Genomic DNA, 24,432 nt, shown 5'->3' with positions numbered 1-24,432 from the left:
TATTCATTATCAACAGTACTACAAAACCCAAAAGTAGCGAAGTTGTCACGTTGTGTAAATGGTAAATAAAAAGAAAATACTCTTCCACTTATTTTCAATTGGATAGACTGAAAAGACAAGATATTTAACATTCCAACTGACAAACTTAATTTACTGGTTTTCTGAAGAGTTCCCGAGCCCATGTGGTGATATCCTTTACACACTGAGGTCGCTTTTTGAGGGATTCTATGTTGGCTTTCAGCCTTGCCGCTTACGTGCAGTGATTTCTCCAGATTCTGAGAACCTTTTGATGATATTACGGAGCATAGATTGGGAAATTCTAAATTCCTCGCAAAAGCCGGTTGAGAAATGTTGTTTTTATACAATTTGCTCAGGCAATTTGTTGACAAGGTGGTGACCCTCGCCCCGTCCTTGTGAGCATTTCATGAAAGCTGCTTTTATACCCAATCATGGCACCCACCTGTGAGACGTTCCAAATAAGTTTTTGATGAGCACTCCTCAACTTTCTTAGTCTTTTTTGCCACTTGTGCTAGCTTTTTTGAAACATGGAGCAGGCATCAAATTCCAATTGAGCGAATGTTTGCAAAAAATAACCAGTTTGAACATTAAGTATCTTGTCTTTGCAGTCTGTTGAATCGAATATAAGTTGAAAAGGATCTGCAAATTATTGTATTCTCTTTTTATTTACCATTTACACAACGTGACATCTTCACTGCTTTTGGGTTTGTAAATATTAGAAACTGATTTAGAGCCGGCCAATAGAATGTCCAACAATTTAGAAAAAAGATAACAAAAATACAAATTTGGCCCCAAATACCCTTTCATACACACAAAAACGCACATTCGTACAAAGGCAGGACCTTTCCCTGTCATTGTATTCTCTTTTTATTTACCATTTACACAACGTGACAACTTTACTGCTTTTGGGGGTTATAATATTAGAAACTGATTTACAGCCGGCCAATAAAATGTCAAACAATTTAGAAAAAGATAACAAAAATACAGATTTGGCCCCAAATACCCTTTCATACACACAAAAACGCACATTCGTACAAAGGCAGGACCTTTCCCTGTCATTGTATTCTCTTTTTATTTACCATTTACACAACGTGACAACTTCACTGCTTTCGGGTTTGTAAATATTAGAAACTGATTTAGAGCCGGCTGAATGGAATGTCAAACAATTTAGAAAAAAAGATAACTAAACTACCAATTTTGTCCCAAATAGCCATTCATACACACAAAAACGCCATTCGTACAAAGGCAGGACCTTTCCCTGTCATTGTATTCTCTTTTTATTTACCTTTTACATAACGTGACATCTTCACTGCTTTTGGGTTTGTAAATATTAGAAACTGTTTTAGAGCCGGCCAATAGAATGTCCAACAATTTAGAAAAAAGATAACAAAAATACAGATTTGGCCCCAAATACCCATTCATACACACAAAAACGCACATTCGTACAAAGGCAGGACCTTTCCCTGTCATTGTATTCTCTTTTTATTTACCATTTACACAACGTGACAGCTTTACTGCTTTTGGGGGTTATAATATTAGAAACTGATTTAGAGCCGGCCAATAAAATGTCAAACAATTTAGAAAAAGATAACAAAAATACAGATTTGGCCCCAAATACCCTTTCATACACACAAAAACGCACATTCGTACAAAGGCAGGACCTTTCCCTGTCATTGCATTCTCTTTTTATTTACCATTTACACAACGTGACAACTTCACTGCTTTCGGGTTTGTAAATATTAGAAACTGATTTAGAGCCGGCTGAATGGAATGTCGAACAATTTAGAAAAAAAGATTTAAAAAACATGCCAATTTAGCCCCAAACAGCCATTCATACACACAAAAACGCACATTCGTACAAAAGCAGGACCTTTCCCTGTCATTGTATTCTCTTTTTATTTACCATTTACACAACGTGACAACTTCCCTGCTTGTGTATTTCTATTGGTATTTGTATTGATCCATTTGTAGTGTAATGATGCATTTATGTGTTTATTAACATTTACTTCACTATTTGCTTCTTTGCTATCACTTTTATATTTGTACATGTGCTACTTGTTGTTGTCTCTCCGTCTTATCCTCCTCGTCCTTGCAATTTTCCGCTTCGTCTTCCTTTTTTGTGTTAGTTGATTAGGAAAGGTGGCGTTTTACATCAACTCCTCAGTGCCATGCCTGTTTTTTTTATTGCCTTATGTATATATTTTATTATTATTTTTGTCAAAAGTTTGTGAATGTGCGTTTTCTTCTCTTCTATTTCATTCCAATTTGTCGCACTTTTATTATTTCATTATTTTTACCTAGCAATTTTACTTTTTATTCAAACCCTTTTTACCGTATTGCTTTTGCACGATCTTGTTTGGCTCATTTATTGTTTGTTTCTTGTAAATTCATGTTTATTGACAGTCTTACATTTATTTTCATTTCTCTAAATAATAATTTATCACTTGCAACTTAAAAAAAACTATTAATTTGGAATAAGAAAGAGTTAAATTAATTCACATTACCTGCATTACTTCATTACCTGCCGTGCGGTAGAAAATGGATGGCTTATATGTGACATTGCAGCCGTTTAATGGCCGCGTGAGGCGGTATAGCTCGGTCGGTGGAGTGGCCGTGCCAGCAACTTGAGGGTTGCAGGTTTGATTCCCGCTTCCGCCATCCTAGTCACTGCCGTTGTGTCCTTGGGCAAGACCCTTTACCCACCTGCTCCCGGTGCCACCCACACTGCTTTAAATATAACTTAGATATTGGGTTTCACTAGGCACAGCGCTTTGAGTCACTAGAGAAAAGCGCTATATAAATATATTTCACAGTTCACCTCGATTGTGCTCGTCAAACCTCTGAAAATGCTCATGGTTTTCTGGCGCCATCTGGTGGTTGAAGGGCACAATTACACCTAAAAAAAAATATTATTCTTGTTTTTCACTCAGCAGGAGGGAGATTTAGGCTTTTCATGGAAAAACATCTACCATACCAACTTTATTTATATAGCCCTTTAAAATCAACCACAGATGCACCAGGAGTCCCAATAAAAAATAAAAATAGCGGTTATGGGAGGAGTTAAAGGATGTTTACTTTGTGTCTTATTCTAACATGTAATGCCTGTTTTGGGGCCCTAGGTAGAAGTAAATATTCGAGGCCTGATAGTCTATGCAAGATTTTGACTAAAGAGGCGTTGTGGGTGTGTTGCGTACCAGCGTCCGCAGCCAGCATTCTTCACAGTGGACATGCCAACACTGTATGGACGTGAGTGGCATCGTGTAGGAGTCCTGCAAACACAGAGACAAGGAAAGGTTGACCTGATATTCACGGGACACAAACGGGGAGTGATCAAGTCAAATAATACAAGACAACAACAACAACAACAACAACAACAAAACTATGACAAAGACCAACCCAGCGCATCAAACCACGGACAACGAGACGACAACACCAGCGGCAGCCACAGAACCACTAAGCAAGGCAGCATGGGAGGTGGGGGGGGGGGGGGGTGTAGGGGGACCTGCATAGGACAATATCGAGGGGAGCAGGCTCGGGGAGGAGATGATGGAGGCAGCCCCGCTCATGCTTGCTTTCCCTCTCAAACGGGACGGAAAGATGCGGGAGGATGCTTTCGGGGAGTGGTGGCGGGGGTGGGGGGCGGAGTGCCTTACCCTCCGTAGAGGCTGTGGGAGGAGCCTCTTTAAGCCGCTGCCGTAGCCGCCAATCACAAGGCCCCTGTACAGGTAGTACAGGCCGAGGGGGAGGGACTTAGGCAGCCTCTCTCCGACCTCGTTGGCCAAAGGCCGAGGACCTGGCCACGCCCCTAGTTTCTTGATTTCCACACCTGACTGGACAGCAGGCTTCTTCTGCGGAAGGGAGGAGGGGTTGTCAAGGGAGGAGAAGGGGTGGGGAGCGAAAGGTGGCAGCTTGTTCTGATCACACACACACACACACACACTAGGGATGTCCTGATCCAGGTTTTTGCACTTCCGATCCGATACCGATGTTTTTGGACTTCCGATCCGATACCAATACCGGTCGATATTGGCCTATCCGAGCTTGTATTAAAGTTTAAAGTTATTTATCCTACTTAGTTGTCTTATTCATGTTGAAAAGGGTTTTAGTACTCTTGTTAACAACTAGTCAGCTGAATTGGGTGAGTTTGAATAAAACAAAATAGTTGGTATTCGAGGATAAACACAAAATAGACAAAATTATACGTGACAATCAGAAATGGCATCATTAAACAATAAAAAAGTGAACAGTTTAAAGTGCAAATAATGCTGTAAACATTAAAAAAGGCTAAACACAAACAACCTGAGTGGGATGATAATGGGGAGATCCTTCCCAACAAAAACGAGCACTTCAAGATGCTCAGGTGTCAGCCTGCTCCTGTGTTCATCAATGATGAGTGAGGCTGTACTAAAAAGCCTCTCACTCAGTCTTTAAAATGTCTTACAACTTTACCACCACGCTTGACTTTATTGTGGCATGTTTTGCACTCCACCTCTTCATCTTTTTTGTTTTGTAGGGTAAAATAATCCCACACAGCTGACATTTTTACCGGTAACTTTTAATTCACACAGCCGTCTAAACTGTTAGGACACGGACCTGTGGATGTGTTGAAGGTGTGCAGGAAAATGCGGAACGGAAGTTAGGGAGCGGCAGAAAAGTGGAATGTATTATTTAAATCGGTGTTGGAAAACACGGACTGGAATTTTTTTTAAAAAACTGGATCTGGATCGGCATTTTCCCATGCCTTGCCGATACGCATTTTTGGGCAAATATCGGCGGCCGATCCGATCCAAATATCCGATCGGGACAACCCTAACACACACACACCCACGGAACAGACACACACACAGAGATGAGAGCATGTGCACCACTGAAAGCCAAGAGCCTGTCAGACCCGACTAAATGTTAAAAGCAGAAGGACGGCAAAGACGAGGGGCAAGGAACTAACCAGGACTCAACATTCGTGGGTTCAGCTGACAGCAAATGCATCAGTCGCCATTTCACCACATGTAATGGGGAGTCCTATCAAAAAGCCTGTGATGGCTACCAAAAGCACCTTATTGCAGTGAAACTTGCCAATAGGGGGCGGGGTTGGGGTGTACGGGGGTGTATATTGTAGCCCGGAAGAGTTAGGGCTGCATGGGATTGTGGGTATTTGTTATGTTGTGTTTATGTTGTGTTACGGTGCGGATGTTCTTCCAAAATGTGTTTGTCATTCTTGTATGGTGTGAGTTCACAGTGTGGCGCATATATGTAACAGCGTTGAAGTTGTTTATACGGCCACCTTCAGTGTGACCTGTGTGGCTGCAGTCGCTTACTGCGTTTACAGAAGCCAAATACAACATGTGGCTGGGCTAGCACGCTGTTTGTACTTGTTGTAGAGGACGCTGAAGGCTGAGGCTCCACGGTGCCCCCTTAATATTGATGTTTGGCTGAAATTCGGGAGAATGATTAACCCTGGAGGGGCACTGAAGATTGGGAGTCTCCCGGGAAAAATCGAGGGTATACAAGTATGATGCTGTAAAGCGCCATTCATATAAAACTTGCGGGCCGCATTAACATTAAATTTCCACATCAATGTGCGGGCCGCAGTATAAAGTCTCGCGGGCCACAATTGGCCCGTGGGCCGCGTGTTTGAGACCCAGCTGTAGAAATGATTGGCAACTCAAGACAGCCCTGACTTTTGATCATGACTGTATACCTGTATTTAAAACATTGGAGGGTTTCTTTAAGAAATAGAGCAAATTCTATTGTTAGCCGACTTTTAATGACGTTTATTTTTGTGACTGATAGGCCAGTTTCCAAAGAAAAAGTTCGGTTCCCCTTGAAGTAGGGCTGGGCGATATATCGATATACACGATATATCGCAGGTTTGTCTCTGTGAGTGGTAATACGAGAGAAAGAAGGTGCGAATGAAGGAAGAATTAATTCCCAAGAAAAACAGCAGGGGGTCCATCGTTTGGCGGTGGTTTGGCTTCAAGCGGGAATATGTCGAACGAAACCGTAATTTGTCAAGTGTTGGCCCAAAAAATTGCTACAAAAAATAGCATTACTGCTAATATGCAGCGTCATTTGAAAAGTCACCTGCTAGAGAACGAAGAGTGCTTGAAACTCCGCATGTCAACGTCTCCGTTCGGTGCCACACCATCAAAATGCCGAGGCAAACATTTCCACTTCAACACGGTATGAAAAAACCAGTCAACAACAGAATTTAATAACGTCCGTAGCAACCTACCACAAAGCGAAGGACGAACACTATTTGATTTCCTATCATGCAGCTAAAACATTGGAGGGTTACTTTAAGAAATACGGCAAATTCTATTGTTCGCCGTTTCTTTTTGTGACTGATGGGCCAGGTTCAGAAGAAAAAGTGCAGTTCCCCTTGAAGTATCCGTTGTGCAAGCTGAGGCAGGAATGCTGTTCCTACAACCTGCAGACTCGCAAAGAGCTGACATTGACACCGAGCGCGAGGAAGGCACCGATACCGGGCCGTGACTGATTTGTTTGAAGACGTCCGCCGATAAAGGACGCGCACATATTTGCGTAAACCCCCGGCCGACGAGGGACAGTGACGGATGGGGGGAGAAAAGCCGTGGGTCTCGGGAGCGGCGGGTGATCGATTGCTGTGCCGTGTCCCCCCCGTGTCACCGAGGACACCCGGCGACCTTTAAGAAGTGCAGGCGTCCGTAATTACCCACGGAGACGCCGCACTGTCCCCACACTTGAATGATGAACAAAACGGGTCGCTGACACAAATTGGGGTCCAGAAACTACTGGCAGGGGTGGGACGTGGAGAATCCAATGAATATCGCTATTGACGATACGCCACAGATGAGCGTGTAGCCTTTGTTATTGATCTGAGTGGCTAATCAATCCTGGCATCTTTTTACCTGCCCCCAACCTTTTAACATCCAGTTCCATAAATACGGGGTACTGATTCATTATTGCTCCACTTAGAATTCTGCAGTATCGTCTGATGACAGGCTCTGGGTTCTATCAGTAAATATCAACTATGAACTCTTAGAAAGGTGTGCATTCTTCTTTCTCAATGGCCTTGAAGAGAACACATCAGACGGTTACGTAGGACTAGACAGGGACCCCAGGTCTCTTGGACCGACCACACATTCAGGCGCCTTGCAAAGCCATGCGAGAGCTCCGACAGACCAAGACAAACAAAACACTGCCTGCACTCCCCCAAAAAATGAGAAAATTCCTTCAAAGGCCACAAAATGAGACGTACAGTTACTTCATGCACAAAAAGGAGAGACAGGGTGATACAGGCTCTTACTAATAAGCTGCTGATATTTAATTGTATTATTTGCTTATTAGTTTCCCCTTGTTTGGGTTATGTTATGCCAGTTGTGTATTTGGCTAGGTTCACACTGCAGCTCATTTTTTTTCCCCCATATGTGACCCATATCAGAATTTTTTTATGTCAATGCAAACAGTACGACTACATACCGTATTTTTCGGACTATAAATTGCGACATATAATCCGGAGCGACTTACCGTATTTCCTTGAATTGCCGCCAGGTATATAGTATGCACCTGCCTTGAATAACTGCCGGGTCAAACTTGTTTCGCAAAATAATTAGCGCAAGTTTAGTATTTCCACAGGGTCAAACTCGTCACGTCACGATTGACACCTCACCTGTCATCTTTTTCTAAATGGATGAGGCTGATTTCAATAACTTGAATCCGCATAAAAGGAAGAAGATTAAGAGCTACTTAGTAGGATTTAATGTCCAAGCTATTCAATATGCTAAAAAAAAAAAAAAAATTCCCAGGATGGCGCTGCTGTAGTGGCTGCTTTAGGCAAGAGCTCTGTGCTCTTGTGTCTTCCTTTTGTGTTTCCTTCTTGTTTTCATGTGTTTTGACAAGGGGTGGCACTTTCGTGACCTCTGTGGTGATTTTTTTGTGGACTTCTGGATCTGCGTCCCGGGAGCCTTTTGGCCATGGAAACCAGCTGCTGGGTCTCTACTACACCGGAGTCGGTTTGGAGGGACTGGAGGAGATGCGGATGAGGGGACAGGGCTGCGGAGCTAGCACTGAGCTACTGGGACGGAGAGGCTTCGCGGTGTCTTGGCTGGGTGAGCAGGTGTCGGACACCTCAGTCACCTTGGCCGTGTCCTCGCTCATCCATGCGGACTGGAAACTGGCCGAGAGTGGAGTCGGCTGTCTTGGTTGCTTTGTTGGGTCTGCTCCTGTCTCTGGCCATGCTCCCTCCACCCCAGCGGACGATGGCGTGGAACACCGCAGAGGCCACCACAGTGGATATGTTTCTTTTACTTTTTATTCATAGCTGTATGTAAAAGTGTCTGGTTGTATCTGCTGCTTTAATGTCTTTAATGTCCTCTGTGTTCTTTGATGTTTCCCTCTTACACACATGTAAGAGAAAGTGTTCTATGGCTATGAGTTGTTGTTTTTTTCCCTTGGCCTCAGTCTGCACCCCCTCTCCAGGGTCCAGGCTAAGACCGATTTTTTTATTTTATTTTAATTTTGTTTACCTGTATCTCATCTTTTTTGTAAGGGGCGCTGGAAGCTGGCAGACCCGTCAGCGATCCTGTTCTGTCTCCCTGTAATGTTTGTTTGATCTTGAATGGGATTGTGCTGAAAATGTTAATTTTCCTGAAGGAAATCTCCTGACAAAATAAATGAGGTACTATCTAATCTAATCTATCTAAAAAGAACAGTAAGCAGCTATGTTTTATTAATATACCATAGCTGCGTGTGTCAAATATGAGTCATTAAATGACTCCCGCCTCCTGGTGGTAGAGGGCGCTAGTGATCCTTCTTGCGACTACTCGGCTGCAGAAGAAGTGACAACAAGTGTCGTGATATGTGCTGGGAACGGATATGACGCGGAAGGACCTTTTAGGATGTAACACCACGACTCTTATGCTGGCTATGTAAACAACCGGGCTGAAATAAAGCATGTTCCAGTCCTAAATACCCAGTGTATTATTTATACAGGTACAATAACACTTCATGGTGGCAGCGGTGGGATAAAGAGATCACCCACGGAGCAGAACGAGATAATTCTGTCGTCGCCCGTGTGTTATGGACAACAAAGCCCTCTCTGTCGGAGAGACCTACAGTTAACAATTAACAATGAAGTTATTTCACTTTACCTTTTTCTGTGTTGAGCTATGTTGAAGCAACAAAAAAGGACACTTTGTTAAATTAAGTTTCCTGAAGCTGTCTCTGATAGTTGATATAATAATGTAATAAGTGCATCATGAAGCCTACATGAACTCCATGGTGTTTAGGGATGAATAGTCTTTCCTATTGCTATTGTACTATTTTTTCGGCTATAGTTACATTAATAATTAGTAATGTAGCAGCCTGGTTTTGAATGGCAGGGTCCCTGCTATCACATGTTGATAAAAATATAACATTTACGTAGTAAAAATCAACTACATGCTGTAATAAATTAGGCATGATGAGTTGAACATATGTCAGCGTGTGGCATAGTAATGACATACTTCGTATCTCAAGTAACCAGGACTGTTTTGTTTTTACTTTACGGGAAAAATATATAGATATATATATCTAGGAGTGGGAAAAATGACAAGACTACTTCATCTCTACAGAAGTGTTTCATGAGGGGTTCCCTCAATCATCAGGAGATTAAACAGTTCTGTAGAGATGAAGTAGTCTTGTCATTTTTCCCCCCAAATATTGCGCTCTACCACGGTATCGAGCACTATTCTCTGGATAATCCAATCAAGACATAGATATATATCTTATATCGCCACTCCCTTTTTAGACCAGTTGATCTGCCGTTTCTTTTCTTTTTCTCCTATGTCCCACTCTCCCTTGTGGAGGGGGTTCGGTCCGATCCGGTGCCCATGGATGACGTACTGGCTGTCCAGAGTCAGGACCCAGGATGTACCGCTCGCCTGTGTATCGGCTGCTGATTCGCCTCCGCTTGGGATGGTTTCCTGCTGGCTGGCTCCGCTGTGAACGGGACTCTCGCTGCTGTGTTGGATCCGCTTTGGTCTGGACTCTCGCGGCTGTGTTGGATCCATTATGGATTGAACTTTCACAGTATCATGTTAGACCCGCTCGACATCCATTGCTTTCCTCCTCTCCAAGGTTCTCATAGTCATCATTGTCACCGGCGTCCCACTGGGTGTGAGTTTTCCTTGCCCTTATGTGGGCCTACCGAGGATGTCGTAGTGGTTTGTGCAGCCCTTTGAGACACTAGTGATCCAGGGCTATATAAGTAAACATTGATTGATTGATTCAGCAAATGGAGCGGAAAACACAACCAAAAATTGTAGGCTTCTTCACGCGACGAAGCCGGCCTACTTCACCGCAGTCTGTAGTCTATTCCCCCTTAGGCTGTGGTGGCGACAGGCTGAGTTACACCGATCCTTACACCCACCCACACCCTTACCCGGTCTGTCCGTCGGAGAGACACCACCTCAACAAATAAATTTTCTGGGGGAAACACTGTGTGTATATAAATGGTTGATCTATATAGGCTAGTAAGGTACAGATGGGAATTTAACAAAATTAGGCATCATATCCTGCAGTGTGAACGTAGCCTTGGCACAGAAATAGGACTTATCAGACCAGACAAATCCCTCTGCCTTGGTATTATTTAGAAATATCGGGGAGTGACGTGGAGTCAGACAAAAGGCGGTAAGACTCGCCTGCTATATTCTAAATACTCACCATGCAGATGAGACATTTGTATCGGTCGCCTCGCAGTATCTGCTTCTCCAACTCTCGGATTCGAGCCTTCAGAGCCTCCATGGTGGTGGCTGTGGAATCCTCTTCTGTTACTCTTGAGGACGGGTAAAGAGAGATTATACGTTACAAGTCTTGACATGGACCAGCCTCAACAACACTACACCACTTTCATACATGGTGGGGTGAAATAATGACTTTTGTGCGTTCACCCCCGGACAAAAACATGGTCAGGTTTTAACCAATAACAGTTTTTGATCTCAAAGCAAAACTTTGGTAGGGAAACCCGGTGGTGAGACTATTTTTCCAGTTGCGATCTCTGTGAGACTTTTTTAAAAATGACAGCTCGTAGCTCGTCAGTTCAACCAATCGCCAAACATCGACGAATTTCAGTTCCTATGGCAGTGTTTAATGGATGGATGGGTTAAAAATATTTTTTTTGCACACCAGTAATCATAGTCTGCCAATTATGTTTTTGTTGTTGAGTGTCTGTACTTTCTAGAGCTGGGCAGAGTAACCGTGTAATAGTAGGGATGCACCGACTAATCGGTAACCGAATATATTCGTCCGAATATGGCAAAAAAAAGCCACATTCGGCCTTCGGGGGAATGAGTTGAAAACGAGGCCGAATAGTGGCGTGTGACGCAATTTTTTGACGCGGTGACGTTGGGATATGTTGTGTACCTGTATAAGTGTATGAGGTTACAAGCACACACTTAATTGAGATTTACTTGAGCCTTCTGTTTACATTATTAGCCTGTTGTGTAGGCTACCTGTGTAAGTGTATGAGGTTACAAGCACACACTTTATTGAGATTTAGTGGGGCCTCTGTTTACATTATTAGCCTGTTGTGTAGGCTACCTGTATAAGTGTATGAGGATACAAGCACACACTTTATTGAGATTTAGTGGGTTCTCTGTTTACATTCTTAGCCTGTTGTGTAGGCTACCTGTATAAGTGTATGAGGTTACAAGCACACACTTAATTGAGATTTAGTGGGTTCTCTGTTTACATTCTTAGCCTGTTGTGTAGGCTACCTGTATAAGTGTATGAGGTTACAAGCACACACTTTATTGAGATTTACTTGAGCCTTCTGTTTACATTATTAGCATATCTACTGTGGCTAAGCAGACTTTTGCCAAAAGGACAATAATTCATTTGTTGTGGGTTTATCCACTTTAATGCACTTTATTTTTTGGGGGGGGAATGCATGTTTTGTTTGAAGGCCTAATATAAATGAAAAACTTTGTGCTTTTTTTTGAAAAGCAAAGGCTACTGGAATTTAAAAAAAATGTCAATATTCAATAAAAAAAAATACTTCATTTGAAAAACATGTCTAAATATTTTTTCTAGGCTATTTATGCAATATTAAAAAAATTGTGAAAAACTGCATCCATTTTTCGGTATTCGGCCAAGCGTTTAAATTTTATTCGGCTTCGGCCACAAATTTTCATTTCGGTGCATCCCTATGTAATACTCTTCTATACCAGTAGGTGGAAGCTTGTAGCTAATTGCTTTGTAGACGTCGGAAACAGGTAAAAAGGTAACTGTGGAGAGGCAGAGCCGACGGTCCAACTGAAAGGCAGGGAACGCTGGCGGCGAGGAGACTGCGACGGAGAGCGAGCTGCGATGCGAAACCTCGATCAAGATCAGGTGCGTAGATCACGCACCTGGGGACAATCATGCAATCCTCTCGCACTGGTTAAAAGGGCAGCAGCCGTGAAAAATCAAAGAGAGAGGCGGAGAGACTGTAAGAAGCAGGAGTGCAGCTGACGGAGAGCCGAAGACAGACGAGCGAGCGAGCGGAAAGGCGACCTGGACTGAGGTGTTTATTGAAAAATAAAGAAAGTCAAACTGATCGAAGTCATGTCCTTCCTTGGTGGTCCTTGGAACCCGCACGACGACGTCACAGCAACTAATGCTTAAACCAAAAATAAACTAAAGGTGAGTGCCCCTAAGAAAAGGCATTGACGCTTAGGGGAAGGCTATGCAGAACAAATCTAAAACGGAACTGGCTGCAAAGTAAACAAAAACAGAATGCTGGGCGACAGCAAAGACTTACTGTGGAGCAAAGACAATTTACATCAGAACATGACCTGACAATCAACAATGTCCCCCCACTCAGACGGGTAAAAACAACTGAAATATTCTTGATTGCTGAAACAAAGTAGATGCGGGAAATATTGCTTAAAAGGAAGACATGAAACTGCTACAGGAAAATACCAAAAAAAAGCCACCAAAATAGGAGCGCAAGACACAGAATCAAGTCAGAAATAAGTCCGCGTGATGTGACAGGTGGTGACAGTACACCTACTTTGAGACAAGAGCTATATCGATGCGTGCTTGGGTATGTTTTAAAGTCATAGCCAACAATTGTGACGACGACTTTTTACTATAGTTTTTTTAATGATTTCTGCATTTTTTCCGACGCAAAAAATGTGCCTTGGCTCAAGATAGGTTAAAAACACTGTCCTATGGGACTCAGTTCAGACCCTGACTCAAAGAGTAGAAGCTAAAACGGTTCTAGCATCTGAGGGCCGTAGTCCTTTGGTCCCAGTGACTAAAAAAGTTTGAGGAACTCCAAAAAGTTCTTACAGTCGGAAAACGTCTACTATTAATGGTAAAATTCTGTCGACTGAGAAGTCGACAGAATTTTACCTTTTGAAATTGACTGTATTTATATTATTCACATGTGAATAATGCTGTATAATAGACTGTATTTATATTATTAACATGTGAATAATGCTTTATAATAGAATGTATTTACGTTATTCACATGTGAATAATGCTGTATAATAGACTGTATTTATAATATTCACATGTGAATAAAACTGTATAATAGACTGTATTTATGTTATTCACATGTAAAAAATGCTGTAATAATACACTGTATTTATGTTATTCACATGTGAATAATGCTGTATAATAGACTGTATTTATATTATTCACATCTGTATAATGCCGTATAATAGACTGTCTTTATATTATTCACATGTGTATAATGCCGTATAATAGACTGTATTTATGTTATTCACATGTGAATAATGCTGTATAATAGACTGTGTTTATATTATTCACATGTAAATAATGCTGTATAATAGACTGTATTTATATTATTCACATGTGAATAATGTTGTGTATCAGATGTATTTATGTTATTCACATGTGAATAATGCCGTATAATAGACTGTGTTTATATTATTCACATGTAAATAATGCTGTATAATAGACTGTATTTATATTATTCACATGTGAATAATGCTGTATAATAGACTGTATTAATATTATCCACATGTGAATAATGCCGTATAATAGACTGTATTTATATTATTTACATGTGAATAATGCTGTATAATAGACTATATTATTCACATGTGTATAATGCTGTATAATAGACTGTATTTATATTATTCACATGTAAATAATGCTGTATAATAGACTGTATTTGTTATTCACATGTGAATAATGCTGTATAATAAGACTGTATTTATGTTATCCACATGTGAATAATGCTGTATAATAGACTGTGTTTATATTATTCACATGTAAATAATGCTGTATAATAGACTGTATTCATATTATTCACATGTGAATGCTGTATAATACTGTATTTATATTATTCACATGTGAATAATGCTGTATAATAGACTGTATTAATATTATCCACATGTGAATAATGCCGTATAATAGACTGTATTTATATTATTCACATGTGAATAAAACTGTATAATAGACTGTATTTATATTATTCACATGTGAATAAAACTGTATAATAGACTGTATTTATGTTATTCACATGTAAAAAAAATACCTAAGTGTTTATTGTCTATTGTGAGCAAACTGCGGTGCTGAATTTCTCTCAGGGATCAATAAAGTACTTTATATTCTATTATTTACAAGTGTATACAAACTTTCGATCGCAACTGTCAAAACCAGTAAAATTATGGCGACTAAGATGTCATTTTTCCCGTGCTGAATTTTTCTGTCGACCATATTGTTATTCACGCCACTGCCTCGATACAACTTCAGAATTACAAATACATAACCGTCTCTTTGCTGTTCTTTAAAGTGATGAGATACGCACTTTCGTGCTAACACAGTTTCAGTATTGCATCAAACAACAAGAGCATCTCTCCGTCTTGTTGTGGCTGCCGCACCAAATCTGCCGGCAATCACACGGGCGACATCGGAGGGGCCATTCATCTTGAGAGGAAAGTGTTTAAGGTGGCGCGCGCTTGTAAATGTGTGTGTCCGGGTGTGAGAGCTCATTTATCTGGCGGGGGGAGGGGGGGGGGTGCCCGCGGGAGACCACCAGATCATTACCCATCTGAGATCAGAGGGAGCCACACACAATATATCAATGTAACCAAAGGAGACAAATCTCATTTTCGTTTAGGGATGGAGGACACGCATTTAAGGGAAGAGGAGGGGAGAGAGGTGACTGCTTGTTCCAATGCTATCATTCTGCATCTACTTGAATCCCTTCAAATTGATACTTGGATTTAAGCAAGTTCTGCTTCCATCACCCACTAATAGTCCTGCATTCATGCCTTTTTTTTACAGCAGGAAGACACATTTTCGACAGATTTTTTTCCTTACTGCTTCCATGACATCAAACTGCTGTTAATGTACATATCATAATGCTGTTGTTTTTTGTTGTTTTTTACACTTACATGTTGTGGTTAATAGTACTTTTCTGATAAATGATGCGATAATGTTCATCAGTCAACTCCATCCATTTTCTACCGCTTATTCCCTTTCGGGGTCGCTGGCGCCTATCTCAGCTACAATCGGGCGGACGGCAGGGTACACCCTGGACAAGTTGCCACCTCATCGCAGGGCCAACACAGATAGACAGACAACTCGTTTGTGTTCATTTAAAATCTATCAAGATAAAAAAAATTTACATCAAAAAGAAATTACAGGATGTTATTCATGTAGTTTGCTCATTTTACCCGACTGGTGCACTAACATCATGTGGTTTATTTTTTTGTTTCCGAAGCCTGAAATGTGGGTGTCAGGGACAGACCCGGAATGAGATTTTTACAACAAAGTTCTAAAGCATGGGTGTCAAACTCTGGCCCGCGGGCCTTGAGGCAATATCAAATTAGCATTAGAGCTGGCCCGCCGGTAACACCACATTCACCGCTAATACTCATACTTGCCAACCCTCCCGATTTTCCCGGGAGACTCCCGAAGTTTAGAGCCCTTCCCGAAAATCTCTCTGGGCAACCATTCTCCCGATTTCCACCCGGACAACAATATTGGGAGCGTGCCTTAAAGGCACGGTCCTCTACAACCTGTCGTCACGTCCTCTTTTCCTCTATATAAGCAGCGTGCTGGCCAAGTCACATAATATATGCAGCTTTCACACATACATACTTGGTCAACAGCCATACAGGTCACACTGAGGGTGGCCGTACAAACAACTTTAACATTGTTACAAATATGCGCCACACTGTGAACCCACACCAAACACGAATGACAAAACACATTTCGAGAGAACACCCGCACCGTAACACAACATAAACACAACGGAACAAATACCCAGAACCCCTTGCAGCACTAACTCTTCCGGAACGCTACAATATACACCCCCCGCTACCACCAAACCCCGCCCACCTAATTTTTATTTTATTTTCAAATTTATTAGCCTGTGGAAAAAGTTAATGTTGATATTTACCTCAGAAGGCTGCAAATAGAAAAGAGGCATTCATTTTTTTCATACGATTTTATGTAATATACCACTGATGTTTTTTCATTTGTTTCTTGAAAGTTGATTTTGCACCATTAACGTTATATAAGCTCTGCCTGTTCCACGGGAGGAAGCCCGAGTACCCAGAGGGAACCCACGCAGTCACCGGGAGAACATGCAAACTCCACACGGAAAGATCCCGAGCCCGGGATTGAGCCAGGATTACTCAGGACCTTCGTATAATGAGGCGGATGCACTAACCCCTGTTCCACTGTGCTGCCCTATTTAAGCCTTGCTTGTTCAATATTCATTGCAAAACTTGTTTGGGTCCCTACTAAAAGGTTAATTTGTTCAGTTTTAAATTTTGGCCCACTCTGTATTTGAGTTTGACACCCCTGGTCTAAAGCTTGTGATGTACCACATAGATCAGATTGTAGGTTGGGTTTTTTTTTTTTTACCCTTCGCGTTCATATTTCGCTGTGTTTGTTGCGTTTCGCTTGATTGTAAAATATTACGATGGAGAGGGGGGGTGACGTTCATAAGTTGTCAATATTCAGTGTTTTATCCTCCATAGTTAATATTGTAAATCCCACATTCTTTATTTTCATGTACATTCAGGGCGTCTCATTCAGTAAAAAATATAAAATTCCATTCTGTTTTTTAAGACATTATTGTGAGGTTCTGTATTAGTCCTCCTAAAAATCCGATATGCCGGCCCCCTCTAAATTTTACCCCCCGAGTCAAAATAATTGCCCAGGCCTGATCTAAAACAAAACATTTTTTGTCAATGTTGCCAAATCCGTCTAAAAACATCAAAAATAAACCGTTTTTTATTCGCATCTTTCTTGCGTTTCGCTTGATTGTAAAATATTACGATGGAGAGGGGGGGTGACGTTCATATGTTGTCAATATTCAGTGTTTTATCCTCCATAGTTAATATTGTAAATCCCACATTCTTTATTTTCATGTACATTCTGGGCGTCTCATTCAGTAAAAAATATAAAATTCCATTCTGTTTTTTAAGACATTATTGTGAGGTTTTGTATTAGTCTTCCTAAAAAGTACCAATCTCATTTTGGTACTTTTTGAGAGATGATGAAGAAGCCAGACATGCGATTGTGTGACGTAGAAGTATAGGAACCACAGATCCCTTCCTCATCAACGACAATGCAAATCATGCAGACTTTGTAGGAGTCAAGAACTACTATTTTTGGCAGAAATGGTGGTTCAGAACCTTATATATTTGATCCTGGAAATAAGGAGGCAGCCGCCTTAACAATAAAGCTCTGTGGGAAACCCTGAAATACATTTATGTAAGATAAACAAAAAGTAAAATAAGTTAAACGGAAGGTAAAATAAGGCAAATAAAAGGTTTAAAACAATAATAAAGAAGGTACAACAAGTTAGAAGACGGTCTAGGGCGGTATAGCACGGTTGGTAGAGTGGCCGTGCCAGCAACTTGAGGGTTGCAGGTTCGATTCCCGCTTCCGCCATCCTAGTCACTGCCGTTGTGTCCTTGGGCAAGACACTTTACCCACCTGCTCCCAGTGTCACCCACACTGGTTTAAATGTAACTTAGATATTGGGTTTCACTATGTAAAGCGCTTTGAGTCACTAGAGAAAAGCGCTATATAAATATAATTCACTTCACTTCACTATATTTCTGATAGTCTGTATTTCAAGTTTTTTCCCAACAAAACGTATTGATTGAGGTTATAAAGTGTGTTTTACCCGATTATTCGATAAATTACCGTATTTCCTCGAATTGCCGCCGGGGCGCTAATTCATTTAAAACCTCTTCTCACTCCGGCGCTTACCAAAGGCATGCGGTAAATTTAGGCCTGCGCTTATAAATTTGAGTGTGATGTAAGGATACCATCATGAAAAGCACATTTAATTAAAAAAACAACGTTATTTTGGTCTTACCTTTACTTATAAATGATGCTTTCTGATCAAAAGCATCGATAACTTTTTTATAGAAGTCTTCCTTATCTTTTTCAGTTTTAAAAGTCTCGATGGAGATCTTCCTTTATTACCTCCTGCTTCGATTGAAAGTCCAGTTTAGATAACTGTTTTATTTTAGATATGTAATCCTCCATGTTAAAAGTGCAAGCGAGAGGAAAAAATTAACGATTGCTGCTTGTTGTCACTTCTTCTGCAGCCGAGTAGTCGCAAGAAGGATCACTAGCGCCCTCTACCACCAGGAGGCGGGAGTCATTTAATGACTCATATTTGACACACGCAGCTACGGTATATTAATAAAACATAGCTGCTTACTGTTCTTTTTAGCATGTTTAATAGCTTGGACCTTGAATCCTACTGAGTAGCTCTTAGACTTCTTCTTTTTATGCGATTTCAAATGATTGAAATCAGCCTCATCCATTTTTGAAAATGATGACAGGTGAAATGGCACTCGTGACGTGACGAGTTTGACCCTGTGGAAATTCTACACATGCGCTAATAAAATAATATTTTGCAAAACGAGTTTGACCCGGCAGTAATTCTAGGCAGGCGCATACTGTATTCAAGGAAATACGGTAAACAAACTAATCAATGGACTACTTGATTACTAAAACAATTGATACGTCTCGTCTAAGTAACATTCACAGTATCCAAGTTTGACCTCATTTTGTAAAAACAAAACTGTAGAGGGACGTACTTTTCGATCTCGCTGTTTTTACAGGTGCGCGGGACGCAGGAGGAGGAAGACGTGGAGGACGAGGGAGTGCTGGGGTCCGTCTTGCTGCTCTCGCCGTTGCTCGTCGAAGGCATCTCTGTGGACACACGACATGCCGGTGACTTTTCCAACCACACTTCTTCGTGGGCCCAATATCAAAAGGCTGCTGTGTCTACCAAAACTGGAAATCTCTATCTCAGGGGTGCCCAAACGTATTTTTTCCACTGAGGGCCACAGACTGACAATCAAAAGATGCGGGGGCCTTTTGGTAGTTTCCACCTTCGAAACCAGTACAACATGTAGATTACTTTTTAAAGAACATGTCATTTCCGTGCAAATTGTGTTTGAATGCTGAGACGGAGCCAAACTAAAATGCTAACGTTTAGCGTAAAGTGACAGAAAATATTAGCAAAATTAGCTAAAAAAGTTGTAATGCTAACAAGCTGCAATAGCATGTTTACAATTAGCAGTTAACTTGAATATGATTGTTTTTACCAATTTATTTTTCCAGATTTTTAATTTGAATGATGACTATTTAATGGAGTTTATATATTTCTGTACTGTAAACACATAATGTATTTATATTATTCACATGTGAATAATGCTGTATAATAGACTGTATTTATGTTATTTACATGTGAATAATGCTGTATAATACACTGTATTTATATTATTCACATGTGAATAATGCTGTATAATTGACTGTATTGATATTATTCACATGTGAATAATGCTGTATAATAGACTGTATTTATATTATTCACACGTGAATAATGCTGTATAATAGACTGTATTTATATTATTCACATGTGAATAATGCTGTATAATAGACTGTATTTATATTATTCACATGTGAATAATGCTGTATAATAGACTATATTTATGTTATTCACATGTAAATAATGCTATATAATAGACTGTATTTATATTATTCACATGTAAATAATGCTGTATAATAGACTGTATTTATGTTATTTAGATGTGAATAATGCTGTATAACAGACTTTATTTATATTATTCACATGTGAATAATGCTGTATAATAGACTGTATTTATATTATTCACATGTGAATAATGCTGTATAATAGACTGTATTTGTTATTCCAACGTGAATAATGCTGTATTATAAGACTGTATTCATATTATTAACATGTGAATAATGCTGTATAATAGACTGTATTTATATTATTCACATGTGAGAAATGCTGTATTATAAGACTGTATTTATATTATTAACATGTGAATAATGCTGTATAATAGACTGTATTTACATTATTCACATGTGAATAATGCTGTATAATAGACTGTATTTATATTATTCACATGTGAATAATGCTGTATAATAGACTGTATTTATATTATTCACATGTTAATAATGCTGTAAAATGGACTGTATTTATGTTATTCACATGTAAATAATGCTGTATAATAGACTGTATTTATATCATTCATATGTAGGTAAATTCACAAGTGGCCCCCAGGTCGCACTTTGGACACCCCTGGTGTATCCGATTATCTTCTTACCGTCGCTGGCCCATTTGGAGAACTCCGGCGTTATTCTGTTTGAGGGCATGCCTCCGCTGGAAAACACACATAAGCGGACATGTTTACATAATGAAACATTAACCTTAGAAGGAAACGTAACACAAACCCCGTTTCCATAAGAGTTGGGAAATTGTGTTAGATGTAAATATAAACAGAATACAATGATTTGCAAATCCTTTTCAACCCATATTCAGTTGAATATGCTACAAAGACAAGATTTTGATGTTCAAACTCATTAAGTATTTCTTTGTAGCAAATAATAATTAACTTAGAATTTCATGGCTGCAACACATGCCAAAATATTTGGGAAAGGGCATGTTCCACCATTGTGTTACATTTTCTTTTAACGACACTCAATGAACGTTTGGGAACTGAGGAAACTAATTGTTGAAGCTTTGAAAGTGGAATTCTTTCCCATTCTTGTTTTATGTTGAGCTTCAGTCCTTCAACAGTCCGGGGTCTCCGCTGTCCTATTTTACGCTTCATAATGCGCCACACATTTTCTATGGGAGACAGGTCTGGACTGCAGGCGGGCCAGGAAAGTACCCCCACCTCTTTTTTTACGAAGCCACGCTGTTGTAACACGTGCTGAATGTGGCTCGGCATTGTCTTGCTGAAATAAGCAGGGGCGTCCATGAAAAAGACGGCGCTTAGATGGTTCCTAAACCTGTATGTACCTTTCAGCATTAATGGTGCCTTCACAGATGTGTAAGTTACCCATGCCTTGGGCACTAATGCACCCCCATACCATCACACATGCTGGCTTTTACACTTTGCGTCGATAGCAGTCTGGATGGTTCGACACGATGTTGAATATTTCCAAAAATTTTTTGAAATGTGGACTCGCCAGACCACAGAACACTATTCCACTTTGCATCAGTCCATCTTAGATTATCTCACGCCCTGAGAAGCCGGCGGGGTTTCTGGATGTTGTTGATAAAGTGATTTCTCCAGATTCTCTGAACCTTTTGATGATGAAATCCCTAAAATTTCTCGCAATTGCACTTTGAGAAAGGTTGTTCTTAAACTGTTTGACTATCTGCTCACGCAGTTGTGGACAAAGGGGTGTACCTCGCCCCATCCTTTCTTGTGAAAGACTGAGCATTTTTCGGGAAGCTGTTTTTATGGCACCCACCTGTTGCCAATCAGCCTGTACACCTGTGGGATGTTCCCAATAAGTGTTTGATTAGCATTCCTCAACTTATTTGTCATGTGTTGCTGGCATCAAATTCTAAAGTTAAAGATTATTTGCAAAAAAAATATAAAGTTTAATAAATGGTTTGATAAATGGCTTTGCATAGTAGTGAAGTGAATTATATTTATATAGCGCTTTTCTCAAGTGACTCAAAGCGCTTTACATAGTGAAACCCAATATCTAAGTTACATTTAAACCAGTGTGGGTGGCACTGGGAGCAGGTGGGTAAAGTGTCTTGCCCAAGGACACAACGGCAGTGACTAGGATGGCGGAAGCGGGAATCGAACCTGCAACCCTCAAGTTGCTGGCACGGCCACTCTCCCAACCGAGCTATGCCGCCCTTAGCAGAGCTTTAACTTGCACTTACAGATGTAGCGAGGAACTGTATTTAGTGTCAGTGCTTTTCTGAAGTGTTCCTGAGCCCATGTGGTGATATCCTTTAGAGATTGATGTCGGTTTTTGATAGGGATGGAAGGTCACGGTCATTCAATGCCGCTTACGTGGAGTGATTTCTCCAGATTCTCTGAACCTTTTGATGATATTATGGAGCGTAGATGTTGAAATCCCTTAAAATTTCTTGCAATTGCACTTTTTGAGAAACGTTGTTCTTAAACTGTTTGACTATTTGCTCACGAAGTTGTGGACAAAGGGGTGTACCTCGCCCCATCCTTTCTTGTGAAAGACGGAGCATTTTTCGGGGAAGCTGTTTTTATACCCAATCATGGCACCCACCTGTTGCCAATCAGCCTGCACACCTGTGGGATGTTCCCAATAAGTGTTTGATGAGCATTCCTCAACTTGAACATCAAATATGTTGTCTTTGTAGCATATTCAACTGAATATGGTTGAAAAGGATTTGCAAATCATTGTATTCTGTTTATATTTACATCCAACACAATTTCCCAACTCCTATGGAAACGGGGGTTTGTCTGTTGTTCCTACTTTAGCACGGCCCCCCGCAGAGCCTCCCGCTCCCTGGCTTCTCCTTGGTCCTCCCCGGCTCCCGAGCAGGGGATGATGTCGGCCTCGGTGTACTGAGCTTTGCCGTACTCCAGCGTGTCGTCGCCGTCCACGTCCAGGTCGGCGTCACTGTCCCCCCCCGCCCTCCTTCATACTGCACGTCGCAAAACCCGTCGCTGAGGGGGACAAAAAACGCAAAGAAATACAAAAAAGTCAAGTCTCGTGAACTGGGTCGTAATGATGAAACAGAAAACTGAATGAACGTAGTAGACTTGGTCTCAGTGGATTTCCCAAAAAATTCCCATTGAAATGAATGGGACACTCTTCAAAGTTCCACAACTTCCACATTTTTCCTCCGACTCAACCCGTTCCAACTTCAAAACATTCAGCCTGTTCAGGAATTGTGTGCTCTACTTCTATCCATCCATCTTCTTCCGCTTATCCGAGGTCGGGTCGCGGGGGCAGCAGCCTAAGCAGGGAAGCCCAGACTTCCCTTTCCCCCAGCCACTTCGTCTAGCTCTTCCCAGGGGGATCCCGAGGCGTTCCCAGGCCAGCCGGGAGACATAGTCTTCCCAACGTGTCCTGGGTCTTCCCCGTGGCCTCCTACCGGTTGGCGTTCGGGTGGCATCCTGACCAGATGCCCGAACCACCACATCTGGCTCCTCTCGATGTGAAGGAGCAGCGGCTTTACTTTGAGTTCCTCCCGGATGGCAGAGCTTCTCACCCTATCTCTAAGGGAAAGACCCAAACTCATTTCGGCCGCTTGTACCCGTGATCTTATCCTTTCGGTCATGACCCAAAGCTCATGACCATAGGTGAGGATGGGATTGTAGATCGACCGGTAAATTGAGAGCTTTGCCTTCCGGCTCAGCTCCTTCTTCACCACAACGGATCGATACAACGTCCGCATTACTGAAGACGCCGCACCGATCCGCCTGTCGATCTCACCATCCACTCTTCCCCTACTCGTGAACAAGACTCCAAGGTACTTGAACTCCTCCACTTGGGGTAGGGTCTCCTCCCCAATCCGGAGATGGCACTCCACCCTTTTCCGGGCGAGAACCATGGACTCGGACTTGGAGGTGCCGATTCTCATTCCGGTCGCTTCACACTCGGCTGCGAACCGATCCAGTGAAAGCTGAAGATCCTGGTCAGATGAAGCCATCAGGACCACATCGTCTGCAAAAAGCAGAGACCTAATCCTGCGGTCACCAAACCGGAACCCCTCAATGCCTTGACTGCTCCTAGAAATTCTGTCTGCTCTACTTCTACGATTCGAAAAAAAAAATTCCCGGATTTCCCCAAATTCCTTTTTTTGGGGGGCATTTTCCCCATTAAAAATGAATTGGCCATTTTTCAAACTTCTACATTCTTCAACCCATTCAAAGCATTCCACCATTCTGGAAATTCAAACGTCCCTTTTTAAAAGTTTCATAAAAATTCCGGGATTTTCCAGTATTCCTGCTTTTCCAAAGCCTTATTTCCACCCTTTTTTCTGGCGACTACTCCTTCCACATTTTTCAACCGTTCCACCGTCAAATCACTCTTAATCAGGACAAAAAAACAAGAGTTGTTTTCAGAACTGGAAAAATTCCCGGTTTTCCCGAAATTCCTTTTTTTGGGGGCATTTTCCTCATTCAAAATGAA

General features: G+C 41.3%; 1 protein-coding gene across 1 annotated transcript in view; it reads right to left on the bottom strand.

The window, feature by feature from the left end:
* Positions 1-24,432, bottom strand: part of rnf220a (ring finger protein 220a) — a 433,695-nt gene that overhangs the window by 2,968 nt on the left and 406,295 nt on the right. Inside the window, 6 exon segments of the mRNA XM_061891442.1 lie at positions 3,213-3,287; positions 10,699-10,810; positions 19,068-19,182; positions 20,610-20,665; positions 22,768-22,928; positions 22,930-22,961. Of these exon segments, the coding sequence (XP_061747426.1) occupies positions 3,213-3,287; positions 10,699-10,810; positions 19,068-19,182; positions 20,610-20,665; positions 22,768-22,928; positions 22,930-22,961 (551 nt within the window).

Source organism: Nerophis ophidion, linkage group LG28 (assembly GCF_033978795.1).
Source record: "Nerophis ophidion isolate RoL-2023_Sa linkage group LG28, RoL_Noph_v1.0, whole genome shotgun sequence".
NCBI classification, from domain to species: Eukaryota; Metazoa; Chordata; class Actinopteri; order Syngnathiformes; family Syngnathidae; genus Nerophis; species Nerophis ophidion.
This window is presented reverse-complemented; position numbering and strand designations above follow the sequence as displayed.